General features: G+C 42.6%; 1 protein-coding gene across 1 annotated transcript in view; it reads left to right on the forward strand.

The window, feature by feature from the left end:
• Window positions 1-1,306: 1,306 nt before the first annotated feature.
• DRD3 (dopamine receptor D3) overlaps window positions 1,307-14,918 on the forward strand; it is a 191,246-nt gene continuing 177,634 nt past the window's right edge. Inside the window, exon 1 of the mRNA XM_033942917.1 lies at window positions 1,307-1,420. Within this exon, the coding sequence (XP_033798808.1) occupies window positions 1,307-1,420 (114 nt within the window). The remainder of the gene's footprint in view (window positions 1,421-14,918) is intronic.

The following is a 14,918-nucleotide window of genomic DNA, read 5'->3' on the forward strand; positions in this document are numbered from 1 at the left end:
ATAGTAAAAAACAAGAAACTTAGGTGTCAGTAGGCGCCCTACCAGCACCTAAGTTAATTAAGAAACACAGTTTAAAATGGCAAAAAACATGACAGCTAAAGCACCTACTGGTGCTAAAAAAAATTGGCACTGGAGTCATGCCTCCCTAGGCACTTTAGACTGCCTAACGCTACTGTGGGTGTGACTAATGCCAGAAATGGCAATTCACAACAAAGATAGGCACTGGAAATGTAGGTCTGGAAAACCCTGGCCTACAGGGTATAGATGGAAGGATAAAGGGGATTAAAGAGTTTTAGACAAGGATCACCATACAAGTCATGGACCTGATGGGCCGCCGCGGGAGCGGACTGCTGGGCGAGATGGACCTCTGATCTGATCCAGTGGAAGCAACTTCTTATGTTCTTATTACATACACCTATCTTTCCTGGAGGCGTGATTCTTTATATAGCGTCATCACTTGATTGACATGTGATCGGTGGCCACTTCTTAGGTGGCCACCGATATCAGCATCGTATATAGAATCCAGACCTAAATGTGTAAATATAAGTAAATCTGACATTAGACATATGTGAAATAATTTCTAGGTTACAATGTCATACAGAAATCAAACAGATATTCTTGGAACAACTAAATGTTTGACTGTCACATGGTTGATTGGGCAAGTATGACATCAGCAGCTGTTCTGCTGCCTGAGAAATGTTCGTCGGTTCTAGTTCTAGGCATGTTTTGAGCTTGCATGGGCAAGAATGACTTGCGGCATCTAGTGCCAGCATCTATATAAATGCAATATCGGATAAGTTCACTTTTATTCAAAGCTGTGTTTGAGTTTTGCTGAGGTACCGTGGTATATTTTTTAGTTTCTAAATACAGTAGCCTATTTCATTAGTAATTGAGCCTGTCAACTAGAAGTGGGAAAACCTACGAAGCTAAAGAAGATGTTCCTGCTTTACCAAGTTCAGAAATCCTCAAGGCCAGTTACCATAGCAGTGAGTGAATTTCGGTTCATTGGACACTCATCTTTTATTATAAGATCTAAGTTGCCTAACTGCAGACAAGTCATGAAGTATTTTTTTGCATCTCTGCCATGATCAGGAAAATATCAAAAAGCGCCTTTCGAATGAAGAAATCGCTTACAGTATTGCTGACACTGTCACTGTTATTTTGGAAAATGGCCTACATCAAGACAAGGACCAAGCAGAACTGTATGCTGGATGTTATGGCTCTCTGGCATGAATGGAGTAGTCTTTCAAAAAATAAATGACGTAAAAGTGATGCGGGAGGAAAAAGAGGAAACTTTATTACGAAGATGGAAACACTTTTTGATATAGGTGCTCCAGATGCCATTGAAACTGTAATGAGTTCTCAACTGCTGTCAAGTGAAGACAAGAAAGTTGACGTGGACTTTACCTTGACCAAAGAGGTAAAAGACAGGCAACTATGTCTGGACATGACAAGATATTTGCAGCAAAAGCAGTGATGAAAATGTTTAGACAGGAAAATGAAAAGCAAAAGACTGATACAGAAAAGGCAAGGTTCTCTCAAATGTCATAGCTGACATCAGAGGGAAGGCTTGTAGGTCAGCCACATGCATCGTGTAAGAGCCGCTGCCCACATCCCTGCAACAAGTGCTGCTGAAGACAGGAAGGAGCAGCCTAGCTGGAGGGCCCTTAAGGAAGCAAGTGTGGCCCTGCAGCTAGCAAGTAAGGGAGAGAGGGGACATGATCTGGGGGAAAGGAGAGGGAGAAGGAGCACATTGGGACAAAGGCTATAAGGCTGGGACATGGAAGGAAATTGGGAACATAGAAGGAAAGGAGGGGGCATGAACATGGGACACAGAAAGGAGGGAGGAAAGGGACCTAACTTCAGACATAGGAGGAAGGGAATAGAAAGGGAGAATTGTTGGGCATGAGTATGTGAGAGGGAAAGAAATGGTGCATATGGGGAAAGGAAGAAAGAGGAAAATTGTTGGGCATAAAGAGAGAGAGAATTGAGGTAGAGATGCATGGGGAAGAAAAGGATGAGAGGGAGAAATGTTTGATATGGTGGTGGAGAGGAAACAGAGGGTCAGATTGAAGAGGATGCAAGGGGAAGGAATGTTGGACATAGTGATGGAGGGAGAAATGTGACATGGTGCCTGAGAGGGGTGATAGAAGGAGAAATGGGCATGGGGCTGGTGAGTAGTGGTGAAAAATGCTTCACATGATCTGGGGGATGAGAGAAGGAGAAATGTTGGATGTGGCAGTAGAGGGGGAAGAGATGCGTCCTGGATCTCTCTCTCTTTCCCCCAGTCCCTTTGCAGCAAGGGAGGGAATAAGAGAAAGACAGATAAACAGTGAGAGATAGAGGGCGACATTGCCAATAGGGGTGGAGGAGAGAGGAAGAAATGTTGGACTCATGGAGGGACAGAGAGAGATGTTGGTTGAGGAAATGAATGAGGTCCATAGGAGAGGAAGCTTGTAGGAGACAGAAAGAAAGAAATATTGGATGCACAGTCAGAAGAAAGTGCAACCAGAGACTCATGAAATCAACAGACAACAAAGGTAGGAAAAATGATTTTATTTTCAATTTAGTGATCGAAATGTGTCAGTTTTGAGAATTTATATCTGCTGTCTATAGTTTGCACTATATTTGTCTATTTTTCTATAATTGTTACTGAAGTGACATTGTATAATTTAAAGTCATCTGCCTTGATCTTTTTGAAAAAAAAACCCTGAATATAAATGATAATTAACATTTTCTCTGCGTAGTGTGCTTTCTGTTTTTTAACTTTGTGGTTACCATTATGTATTAATAAGATTATATTGTGTGTATATGAAAAATGAATGGAAGAAATTACATCACAATTAGTACTATTATTATGGAGGTGGGGTCAGAGGCGGAGCTTGGGTGGGTTTGGGGCGGAGCTTGGGCAAGGGTACTCAGTTGATATTTGTTAGACTTAGGGGGTACTTAGCTTGAAGAAGTTGAGAAACATAGATCTAGAGCAGCATAATTGTCAGTGGCTTTGGACATCTGCACATTCTCAATGGAATCGTCAATGGGACCAAGTACATCACAATAATGCAAAAGTGCATGATGCCATCAGCTGAGCAGCTGTTTCCAGGCCAGTTCCTGTTCCAAGATGACAAATCACCTTCTACCGCTCCAAACAGGTGATCAACTAGAAGTGTTAGAACAACATCAAATCAATCGACTGGCCTGCCCAATCTCCAGATCTGAAACCGATCGAGAACTTGTGACACAAGTTGTCCTGGGAGATATCCAAGAGACATCCAACATCAAAATGTAAGTTGTTTGAGTCACTCATTACAGCCTGGAACCATATTGTCATTCATGATCACCTCATCAAACTGGTTCACTGAATGCCGTCATGGCGTAGACAGGTGATCAAGGGTGTCCCACCAAATACTGAGCCATCACTGACACACAAAGCAGCCTTTTTAAAGGCCACCTACATGAATATGATGGATAGATGATGCTCGTATATACTGTTTTGGCCAGTGAAATATATTACTCAATTTACACAGAAAAACAATTAACAGCAACTGAAACTAACTCAGAAATTTAAGGCCTAGCTAGAATAAAATGTTGATTCAAATAGCCATATGTAGCTTACCGGGCAACTAAGGGCTCCTTTTACAAAGACGCGTTAGGGCCTTAACACGCGGAATAGCACGCACTAAAATGCCACGTGCGCTAGCCACTACCGCCTCCTCTTGAGCAGGCGGTAGTTTTTTGGCTAGCTCGTTCTAATCCGGTGCATGCGCTAAAAATGCTAGCGCACCTTTGTAAAAGGAGCCCTGGGATTATGTGCAGACCATTACAGCTTTAAGAAATTATTGAAAATTAAGTTGTTTGTACATGCATATTTTTGATCTGTCTTTCCTAACATCGGGGTCCTTTTACTAAGGCGTGCTAGCCATTTTAGTGCGCACTAAATGCTAACGCGTCCGTAGACTATAATGGACACATTAGCAGGTAGCGTGCGCTAAAACGGCTAGCATGCCTTAGTAAAAGGACCCCTTTGGGTATTTTTCTAATATTTTAATATGTTATTGAAGAATTTTTAGGTTTTGTTTTCACTTGTGTTAATATTATTTTGAAGAATGATGTGTATTGTTTTTTGTTTTTGACCTATGTATGTTTATTTGGAATTCGCTGTGGCTCCAGGTGGTATATTAATTTTTTAAAATAAATAAATAAATCCCTTATAATGTGGTACACATGAAATCTGTAAAATATGACCTGCACACTAGTAGGTTTGTGTCTCTGTAATATAATTTTCTTATAAAATCAACTGAAAAGAAAGAAGAAATGAATTTGAAAAGGAAATATGGAAAACAGATGTTGGCCTAGGATTATCTTTTAGTACAGTGCTCATCAAACTTTTGTGGTAACCCCATGATTGCAGCTGTATAAAATTGTGTTACCCCCATGGAGGTGCAGAATAATGATATACCTATGATCTCAACTGCATGTTTTGTGATCCCATTTGGGGTCCCGACACATTAGTATCTAACCCAAGACTCGGAAATAATTAGTTTTGCCCACCATCATCACTACCATATTTGACCCCCATGGCAGTCAGTGCAGTAGAACAGTGAGTGCTACTATGGGGGGTCAGTGGAGATCACCTTTCCATGGTTGAAGAAGATGCTTCAGTACCAGAAGAACCCTTGCATCAACTCTACATTCCACCTCTATCAGCATAATTCTCAACATGAATAGGGGCTCTTTTCCTTGTAACCCTTCCTCTTATCCCTTTATTGGAAAGAAAGTGTGCATGGTAGAGGGAGGGAAGAAGCAGTCTTGAATACCAGGAGCATACATTCTTGCTGAGTCCCAGTGTTGCTTTTTGCGTCTATGCTGCATGAACTTCAGCCAATGTAAGAAGTTATAAGAAAATTGAAGAAAGCAAAAGGACTAAAGCAAGAAGAATATGGGGGAGAGAGATGAGTAGGGGAGGGGAGGCAGACTATTAGAAGAAGAAGGAAGGTGAAAGACAGGAGATTGTGGAAAAAAAAAAGACAGAAATGTGCATGGAAGGAAGTCAAAGGTTGAAATAACAACAGGAGAGATGTGAAAGGTACAGGAACATGTGAAAATTTGTTCTGGCCCTTAGAAAGTTTAGGATCCCCCAGTACATTTCTCTTAACAAAAAAGGTTGTGCAGTCCCTCCCCTGCATTAATATCCCTGTTCTCTCTCAATTCTTCTTCATTGTAATCCTCATCTGGCATCACGCACCTCACTGATTACTAAAACACAAATGAGACTGACTGATGAAATTGGATTTGGGAAGAAGGGAAAAACATTTTCATAAATATTAATGCCTCCATTTCAATTCTATTTCTACTTTCAACATTGGTAAAAGGAAGTCTTATGTCTCTTTTGCTGATGGTATCATCAATGTACATAAGGGACAGCAGCGATGGCAACGGTAACACAGGCCACTCCTGAAAGAACACTTATGCCTCCTGAGTCTAGTTCGCTCTGCAGTTGATGCTAATTAGCATTCGGTTATGCCCATCAAAAATGTGCCTTAATGTGTGCTTCCTTTCCTTGCCCAAGGTGCAAAATCTAAGTGCATTATTACAATATCTCCAAGGAGTGCTCTTTGGCTATTATTTCTTTCTGCATGCATATGCTAACTCAGCCAGGATCTCATCATTTTAAGAAGTTATTCGCTGCATGCCAAGTTATACATTAGTCTAGAGGAACAAATGCAGGGCCTTTGGCATGTTTCTCAGTAAAGGTGTTATCATTTGAGACAAAAGGTTGCTAATAATGAACACAGGCTCTGAAAAGTAGATCATTTGAAAGTGACCTGAGAGTTCAGATTGCCTTTGACACAAATGATTCTGATTGAGGTAAATCTTAGGAATATGATTGCCAAGAGCAAGCACTATCCCTGAGGTACTTCAGGAGGCTTACTTTCTCTAGAAGAATGCAAAACTTACAGTATTTGTACTTAGCTCTCATACATCTTTTCATTGGTTGTTTATGGTGAATAATATCCAGATATAGTAAGTATTTTTCTCTCTCTGGGGTCAATTTGTTGCATGTTGGCCCATTTTTCTTTTTGTTATTTATACTTCGTTAGTTTTCAACCAAAGACAAATATCCAGTTTCTCTAACATGACTGATAACTCATCAAATGAGTACAGAATATCTTTTTTCTTCCTCTTCTTCTCTCCCTTTTCCCCCAAGCAACATCGTCATAATAATATTACAACAGAAGGACCCAAATTAAGTTTCAAGTTTTATTAGTGTAACCATAGGGAAATGCATGCACATGTGGGCATGTGTTTCCAATGACTGTTAACATCCCAGATATCATCATGCTGTGGGTTTTTTGTGGCATTAGCTCTTGCAGCCTTATTAATTAGAGCTGCCTTGAGTTGTCTGTTGGGTTAAGATTGGAGCTATCTGCACCTGTGGAGACTGGAAGTTCAAAAGGAGTTTATAAAGTGTACAGACCTGGTGGCGCCAGAAAAACTTTCAAGGACCCAGGTCAAGGGGTTTCTGGTAGGCTCTGAAATCAGAGCTTGGCAAAAGTCGGGCAGCTCTTGAATTCTCTAGGGCAGTGTCTCTCAAACTGTGTGCCCCGAAGAGATTCCAGGTGTGCCATGAGCAGTGGCGTACCTAGGGTATGTGGCACCCGGGGCTCATCATTTTTTGACACCCCCCCTATGTAAAAAAATATTTTTTGTAATGACCATGAAACAGAATAAATGGTCAGAATAGAAACAGGCAGTGAAAATTTTCTTATATTCCAAACATAACATAACATAAATTATGTCTGAATTGTCATGACATCAGAAGTACATATGGAGTAGTTGCAGGTGATGCTTGGGACAGTTCTGATTGTGTTAGTTCGGTTTTATGTGTTTTTTGAATAGAAGGGTATAAAAACCCTTCTATTAAGGGTTAAGACCACAGACTGCAAAACCTTCAAAAAGAAATAAAATTCTTTTTGAAGGTTTTGCAGTCTGTGGTCGATGTCAATTGGTTGTAGAGTTGGGGGTCGAGTGTTGCAGCTCGAATGGCTAGGAGGTTGTCGAACAGTTTTTTTCTTTTGACGTTTTTGGTTGGAGGGTGTGTGAATGGTGCGTGAGTTCTCCTATGTCTGTTTGAAGTGTATTGAATTATTTAGCTGAAGAAATTAGTTATCCCCTCATCCCACACACATTAATTCTCTTCCATTTTTGTTCCCATTATAAAAAACACTGATAAGTTCCCAGAAAAAAAATACATTAAAATAAGAAGTGAAAACAAAGGCCCCTACAGATGAGAACATAACATAAGAATAGCCTAACTGGGTCAGACCAATGGTCCATCATGCCCAGTAGCCCATTCTCATGGTAGCCAATCCAGGACACTAATACCTGGTCAAAACCCAAAGAGTAGCAACATTCCATGCTACCGATCCAGGGCAAGCAGACACTTCCCCCATGTCTTAATAACAGATTATGGACTTTTCCTCCAGGAATTTGTCCAAATCTTTCTTAAAACCAGCTACACTATCTGCTTTTACCATAACTTCTGGCCACTTCATTTTTAAGTTTAGATCTTTCCTTTCAAACAGAGACCTTGCTAGATGTCAAATACAGCACAAGGTAACTTCACATGGACTTAGCTGTGCAGGAAATGTGAATCTCCTCATACACCCACCATATAGTGCAAAAATGTGCAAAGGTCTGTTTTTTTTCTTTCGATCACTACATAGCCTAATGCCACACAAGCAGCGCTGTTACAAACATATTCTGTAGGTCAATGCTAAGGATAACAAAGTTTCCTTCCTTGGACCAGAAGGAGATAAACCACTGGAAGAGATCCCAAAACAACACCCAAAGACCCACTCAGTGTGTGAACCAGTTGAGTGGAGTGGACTAACTGGGGGGTGGAAATGGGCCCGGAGTTTGCTCAGCAGAATTTCCCAGACCACCTCTTCCTCTCAACACATTGACACGCTGCCACCATCACCACTAGGAGCACCTCACTGGGTAGGCCAGCTATGCTATAAACTTTATAAAACACATTATTATATTTTCTTATAAAGCACATATTTTAACTGAACTCTCTGACATCCTCAGCCTTTCCATTCACAAAAATAGAAGGAAGAAAAGTTCCCATTTTCTGCTGTCTCATGTCCCCGGCCTATACAATATTTTTTTTCTGCAGACCCTTCAAAAGTCTGACCAAATCCTCGTTTCACTTGCATTATAAAGTACTGAGGATGCCATCTCTCCCCAATCCCAGGTCCTAAAGTCTAAGACAGTAGCGCAAACTAATGCTGCCAGATACAGGAAAAAAAATTTTGATTCGATTCAGCCCTATTGAATTGGTTTTTCAATTCAATTTTCCTGCCCAGTTGGGTGATTTTTTTCAAAACTCCTGGTGGGTTTTATAGCTTTTTCACCCCCTTTGGCTTCTCCTAACCACACTGGCGCTGTGGTGTAAATAAAATAAAGAAACAAAAAGGACTTTTCCTCTCTCTATTAAATCCTAGCTCACGTTTGCAGTCCAACACCAACTTTGGCAGGATACACATTTCAAATCTGACATATTATAATCACAAAACAGAAAATAAAATTAATTTTTCTACCTTTTGTTGTCTGGTTATATTTCAAATCTTGTTGGTCCAAGGCTCTGGTTTTCTTCTGATAACTTGCTTGCCAGGGTCTCCTTCTTTCTGCATGCTAACCATCCATCTGCCAACTCTGTCCTTCCTTTCCATTTCCCTTCCCTTCCCAGGAAGTCTGGTATCTTTCCTTTTTTTCATCTCCCTCCACAGATCCACCTTTTCTTAAATACCCTTTCATCCGGCATCTCTCCCTCCTTCCCCACCACCCCAGAGTCCACCATCTCTCCCTTTCTTTTCCTAATTACCCTCCTATCCAGTATCTCTATCCCTCCTCCACACCATCCCTTGTGTCCAATTTCTCTCCCTTTCTGTTCCTTCCCTCCCTAAATCCCATGGTCCATCATCTCTCTCCCTCTCCTCTATTTTCAGACCCATTATTTCTTCCCCCCCCTAAAGTTTGGCATATGCACGTCTCTTTGGACACCCCCTTCCCTCCGTGTACTTCTAAATCATGGTCCCCCCCAAAGGCCTGTCCCCCCTTAAAGGTCTGCCTGTCCCCCCTTGAAGGCCTGCACCCCCCTTGAAGGCCTGTCCCATCCCCTTGTAGGCCTGTCCCCCCCTTGAAGGCCTGCCTGCCTGTCCCCCCCTTGAAGGTCTGCACCCCCCGAAGGCCTGCACCCCCCTGAAGGCCTTTCCCCCACTTGAAGGCCTGTCCCACCCCCTTGTAGCTTCTCCCCCCCCCTTGTAGGCCTGTCCCCCCTTGAAGGCCTGCCTGCCTGCCTTTCCCCCCCTTGAAGGCCTGTCCCCCCTTGAAGGCCTGCACCCCCTTGAAGGCCTGCACCCCCCCGAAGGCCTGCACTCCCTTGAAGGTCTGCACCCCCCCGAAGGCCTGTCTCCCCCTTGAAGGCCTGTCCCACCCCATTGTAGGCCTGTCCCCCCCTTGTAGGCCTGTCCCCCCTTGAAGGCCTGCCTGCCTGCCTTTCCCCCCCTTGAAGGTCTGTCTCCCCCTTGAAGGCCTGCACCCCCCCTTGAAGGCCTGCCCTCCCTTGAAGGTCTGCACCCCCCAAAGGCCTGTCCCCCCCTTGAAGACCTGTCCCACCCCCTTGTAGGCCTGTCCCCCCCTTGAAGGCCTGCCTGCCTTTCCCCCCTTGAAGGCCTGTCCCTCCCCCTTGAAGGCCTGCACCCCCCCGAAGGCCTGCACCCCCCCTGAAGGCCTGCCTGCCCCCCCTTGAAGGCCTGCACCCCTTGAAGGTCTGCACCCCCCCGAAGGCCTGTCCCCCCTTGAAGGCCTGCCTGCCTGCCTGTCACCCCCTCCCCCTTGAAAGCCTGCCTGCCTGCCCGCCCGCCCCACCCTGAAGGCCTGATGCCCCGACCCACCTCGAAGGACCGCTCGCCCCCCTGGCCTCCCCGCACCACCTATGAAGCAGCCGCAGCAGGATCGCGAAGTCAGCATCAGCGATCCCTGCACTGCTTCCTTGCCACGGTCCCGCCCCTCCTCTGACATCAGAGGAGGGGCAGGATCGCGGCGCAGGAAGCAGTGCCTAAGCAGCGCAAGGATCGCTGACGCTGACTTCGCGATCCTGCTGCGGGCTGCTTCACAGGTGGTGCAGGAAGGTCAGTGGGGCGAGCGGTCCTTCGGGGGTGGGGGGGACTGAACGGCAAGGCCGGGAGCACCCCCTTAGGGCTGGCACCCGGGGCGCACCGCCTCCCCCGCCCCCCCCTTGGTACGCCACTGGCCATGAGAGATTTCAGAATTTTACTTTATTTTTAAAAATTCCCTTCATAAGTATACTGTACACTAGAATAGATCACATATACTTCACGTACACAAGAGTCTTTCAATGTTATAAGTGTCTGTATGTGTAAGGATACAACCGCCCAGACAAGCATCATTCTTTAACATGATTGGTCCTTGAAAACTAATGGCAAGTTTTTTTATTTTTTTATGCAGTAGTTATCCTAACTTGAGCAACAAAGCAATTAAGGCTTTGTTACAGTTTGGATCTTCTTATCTTTGTGAACGTGGATTTTCAGTTGTTGATTATCAAGACGCATTTTTAGTTAATTTGTACTCAAAAATAAGCACTTCCATCGCATTGATTAGCATTTCTAGTCTATCTACTTTAATTCCACCAGGATATACATTTCAAATCTGACATATTGTAATCACAAAACAGAAAATAAAATTATTTTTTCTACCTTTTGTTGTCTGGTTATTGAAGGGACACGTATCAGAACTTTAGTAAGTGTCCTTAGGCATATGTTGTTTAAAGATGCAAAGGTAGGCCCTGTTTATCTTTCCCTTCTTTGAAGATGGTACAAGGACAGGTAATGTTTAAACAGAGATAATGTGAAGTGAATTCAATTGTTTTGTTAAGCCGTATTTACAGACAGATTTAGATTAGAAGCTCTGCTGGTTAAGGCTTTTTCTGACCCTCTGTGGACTTCAATCTCTAGCTAGGAAAAATGCTGATGTGTTTAAAGTTTCATGTGACTTTCCATATATGGTTTGTATTTACGTCACATGCCGTCACATGCTGACAAACCTGATTCGTATAAAAGATGTGAAACTCATAATAAAAGACGGACATATTTGAAAGATGGTTTCTGGTCTTTAAGATGTGTCCCCAGGTACCTGACTTACATATGACAGAGACAGAGAAAGTATGGGGCAGGAATTGGGACCTGAATCCTTTTCAGTTGGGGGCTTGTCCGCGATGGGCAGATGATATCACCGGTATTTTGTGAGTATTTCTGAATTTTTTCTGTTCTTTAATACTCACTAGGTAGTGGTGACCTGTACCCACCCTTTATTTTAAGTTCAAGCTTTGGGTTCTATTATGGAGTTTTTTTGGGAAAAATCTCGGGGTACTTTCGGTAAGCACCCCTCATATATATAAGCAGCTGCCATTCTTTCGGGAAGAATGAAATTATTTATAGAACCCCCCTGCCCACTCTGTCATTTGTAAGGTTAAAAACTTTTATAGAGTATAAGATTTTATTGTCTCTTATTACTGTACCTCGCTTATAAGGTAAGATAAGCGAATATTTTTGCATTGTTATATTGCTTTTGTAATGAGTCATAAAGGCACTTACTCCTAGACAAATGAGACTTGTACGGCTGTGTGTATGTATGACATTTTTCCTTTTGCTCCCATCTTTCTGTGTCACCAATGTTTAATACTGAGGTAGGACATGCTGTTATGTGGAATGAATTGAAAGCGCTGTTTGAACCAGTCTAAGATCTTTCCCTTGTAGTTTGTACACAAGCACTATTTCTTGTCTTCCTTTTGATCCTGACTAATTTTGTGCGTTTTTTTCTATGGCTGCTTTCTTTGTGTTCTGTGCTGGATCATAAAAAAAAAAAAAAAAAGAAACAAGAAAAAGAAAAAATTCCGTTTTAGAGGTTTTCTTTCTTGTGCAGAGCAAAGCTAATCTGTTCTTTGCTTTCATTATCAGGGTCTGTGCATGAATGTTTTTGTCCCTTCCCCCAGACTTCTCTGTTTGGGCTTCCACTGACCCCCTATAGTGCTTCTTTGAAGTTACTCATTCTTGGTTTTATCAAGCAGTAAGGTGAGATTCCACTGCTTGTCTCTTGACTTTTCTCCGGCATTATCAAAACCACCATCTCTTCTTATAATACGCCCATCGCTCTTGTTGTCAAAGCTGATGGCATTATTAGGGCTGTTAGTGTTTTGGTAATTCTCATTGCACTTATGTTTCTTCCACCATTCCACCGGCAGCCAATTATTTTTTTTTCTGTCATTGTCCTAAAGAATGTTTTATTTTAGTCCCTGTTGGTGAAGCTTTTCAGCTCTTTTTTTGCCTTCACCTTTAAGCAACAGTATACCTAGTGTGGAATGTCCTTCGGGCTATTCTACAAAGTCATGCACTGCCCCTCATGGTCCTATTCTCATTTTGTACAACTTTTTGTGTTCCATAATTCAGGAGACCTATCCGATTGATAGTTTGCATCTTTTATAATGGTTGTCTGTGTGTGGTCACAAGGTGTCATGAAATAAACTGCACTGGTGTACGTCTGAAGTGAAATACCTGGGTTTTGTCCTGTCTCATGGTCAGAGGAAAATCTGCACTTTCTGCATTGCTGCTGTTCTGGGTCTGCCCCGCCCAGCTAACAAGAAAGACATGCTTACTTTTCTTGCTATGATTGGTCACTGCCGCCAATGGATCTCTGCTTGTTCCTTCTATGACCAGATTTTGAGACAGACCCTGGTTTCTGAAATGACTGCTCTTATCAGATGGACTTATGAAATGTTGGACATTTAAGATGTGCTTTGGTTTCTAGCTCAAGTTTGGGTTTTCCTGCTTATGCCCACATGTTTTATCTCTTTGTTTGGGACTATTGTAACACCATGAAGGGAGAACATGGCGGTAAGTTACGCTCTGTTGCCTTTTTTTATAGTCACTCCTGTTCAAGTTCCCTGGCTGCTTGTGCTATGGTGGTAGAGATGGTTACTTCTTTGACCCTTGGTCACCTCATTACCCTTCACACTCTTCACGATGTTCAAGCCCTTCTTTTAAATGGGCTTTTGGGTCTCACGGGTGAACAGGATTCTCTTCCTCTCTTTTTTCACAGCTTCCTCTGAATTTGATGCCTGGCGTTTGGCAGGTGCCCAAAGCCGCCCTTTTGGACGGACTTTGGTGCAAAGAGGGGAAACCCTGGATACCAGCTGCTAGCTCTCCCTTATTCATTGCCCAATATCATGGTATTGGTTATCGTAGTGCTCGCTCGACATTTTAACTTCTTGCTAGTGATATTTTCATTCTTGACCTTTTGCTCCTTGATACAGAGATATATAGCTCGATAATTACAGCTGGCACGGTTGTGAATTGAAAATAAATTGGAAAATACAATTCCTTTCTATTGTTTTAGCTGAAATTAGGATGTTGCTAATTTAAAATGTTTTTTCCGGATTTATACATAGCCATCCCAGATCCGTTTTGGCACAGATATTTCTAATGTTTTCCATGGGTCCTCTTTATCACTGCAGAGATAGAGACGCTCCAAAGAGACATTAGCTTTATGCCTTTTTTCAAATATGAGATGGTTATGATATACATTATTTGTTGTTTTGGTTTTTTTATATCAATGTGTTTATTTGCAGAGTTAAATTCAGCCCTGCACACTTGACAGATGGAGAAATAGCTCCACGTTTAAAAACTTTATGTTTTGTCTGTGTCATGTCTACTTGTTTTAGTTTAGTGGGTACCCTAGGATACATAATATTGGCCATTTCTAGAGCTCTTTTTCCACTTCTTACTAGCCTAACTGCGCAATGTTCTTTTACTTATAGCTTTTATATTCTGAATGAAGTTTAGTTAGGGGTTATATGTTTAAGAAAAAGTTTTACTTTATACAGCATTTATTTCGTGGTGTTCCCTACATATGATCCATTCAATATACATTTCTGAATACATTCAGTACATCAGTATGGTTTCTCTGAGGTGCATAATAGTTATATGAAGCACGAAAAAACATATCCTTTTGGATTGTTCAATTAAGAACCTTAAGTAAGTGAGTATTGTCGCTCTTTTGCCATGGCTATGCTAAGTGAATGAATTGGTATTGTTGCATGTTGCCACGTTCAGTGCAGGCAACATGGTTTCTCTTGTTTTCTATCTCTTATTTGGATCACATTGGAGTACAGCTGCTGAATGATATTTGGAATGCTTTTCAAGCATTTCTTTTCAAGTATCTCTTTCTGTATGCACAGACATCTGGCTGCTCTCCCTTTGAGATTCTCACGGGATGACCTTTCCCTGCCCCATGGGTAGATTTTCCCTTGATACAGGAGGAATACGTCTAAAAGCTAATTGAAATATTAGGGCTTGTTCAAAGAAACGTGTCTTGCACTTCTCCTTTCTCTCCACAGATTCCTACCCATTTTTTCCAGCCTGGTGATTATCCAGCAGCTTTCCAAGGATCGGAAGCAGACGGATTTCCCCTTTGGCCTTCCCACTACTGTGATCGCTGTGACCAGGCCCGCTGCACTCACTGAGGAGTTTCCTGTTTGGATCCACGCAAGTCGCTTGAAGAGGGTTAACCTAAAACCCCAGAAGCAAGTCTTCCCTGCGCAGATTTCACCTCCTCCAGTGGAACAACATAATGATCTCATTGCAGCATTCTACCAACTTTATCATTCTCTTACTGGCACCGCTGCTGCTAGTTTTTCTCCCTGTATGGATCATTTCTAACTGGGTCTACAGGGATGATGTGTTCTGGGTCCATGACACTTTCTGCCCATACCCATCTGTAAATGACACTCCTACTGTAAACAGCACCCCCGACACCTCTTTGCGAACACGACGTCA

Source organism: Geotrypetes seraphini, chromosome 4, assembly GCF_902459505.1.
Source record: "Geotrypetes seraphini chromosome 4, aGeoSer1.1, whole genome shotgun sequence".
NCBI lineage: Eukaryota > Metazoa > Chordata > Amphibia > Gymnophiona > Dermophiidae > Geotrypetes > Geotrypetes seraphini.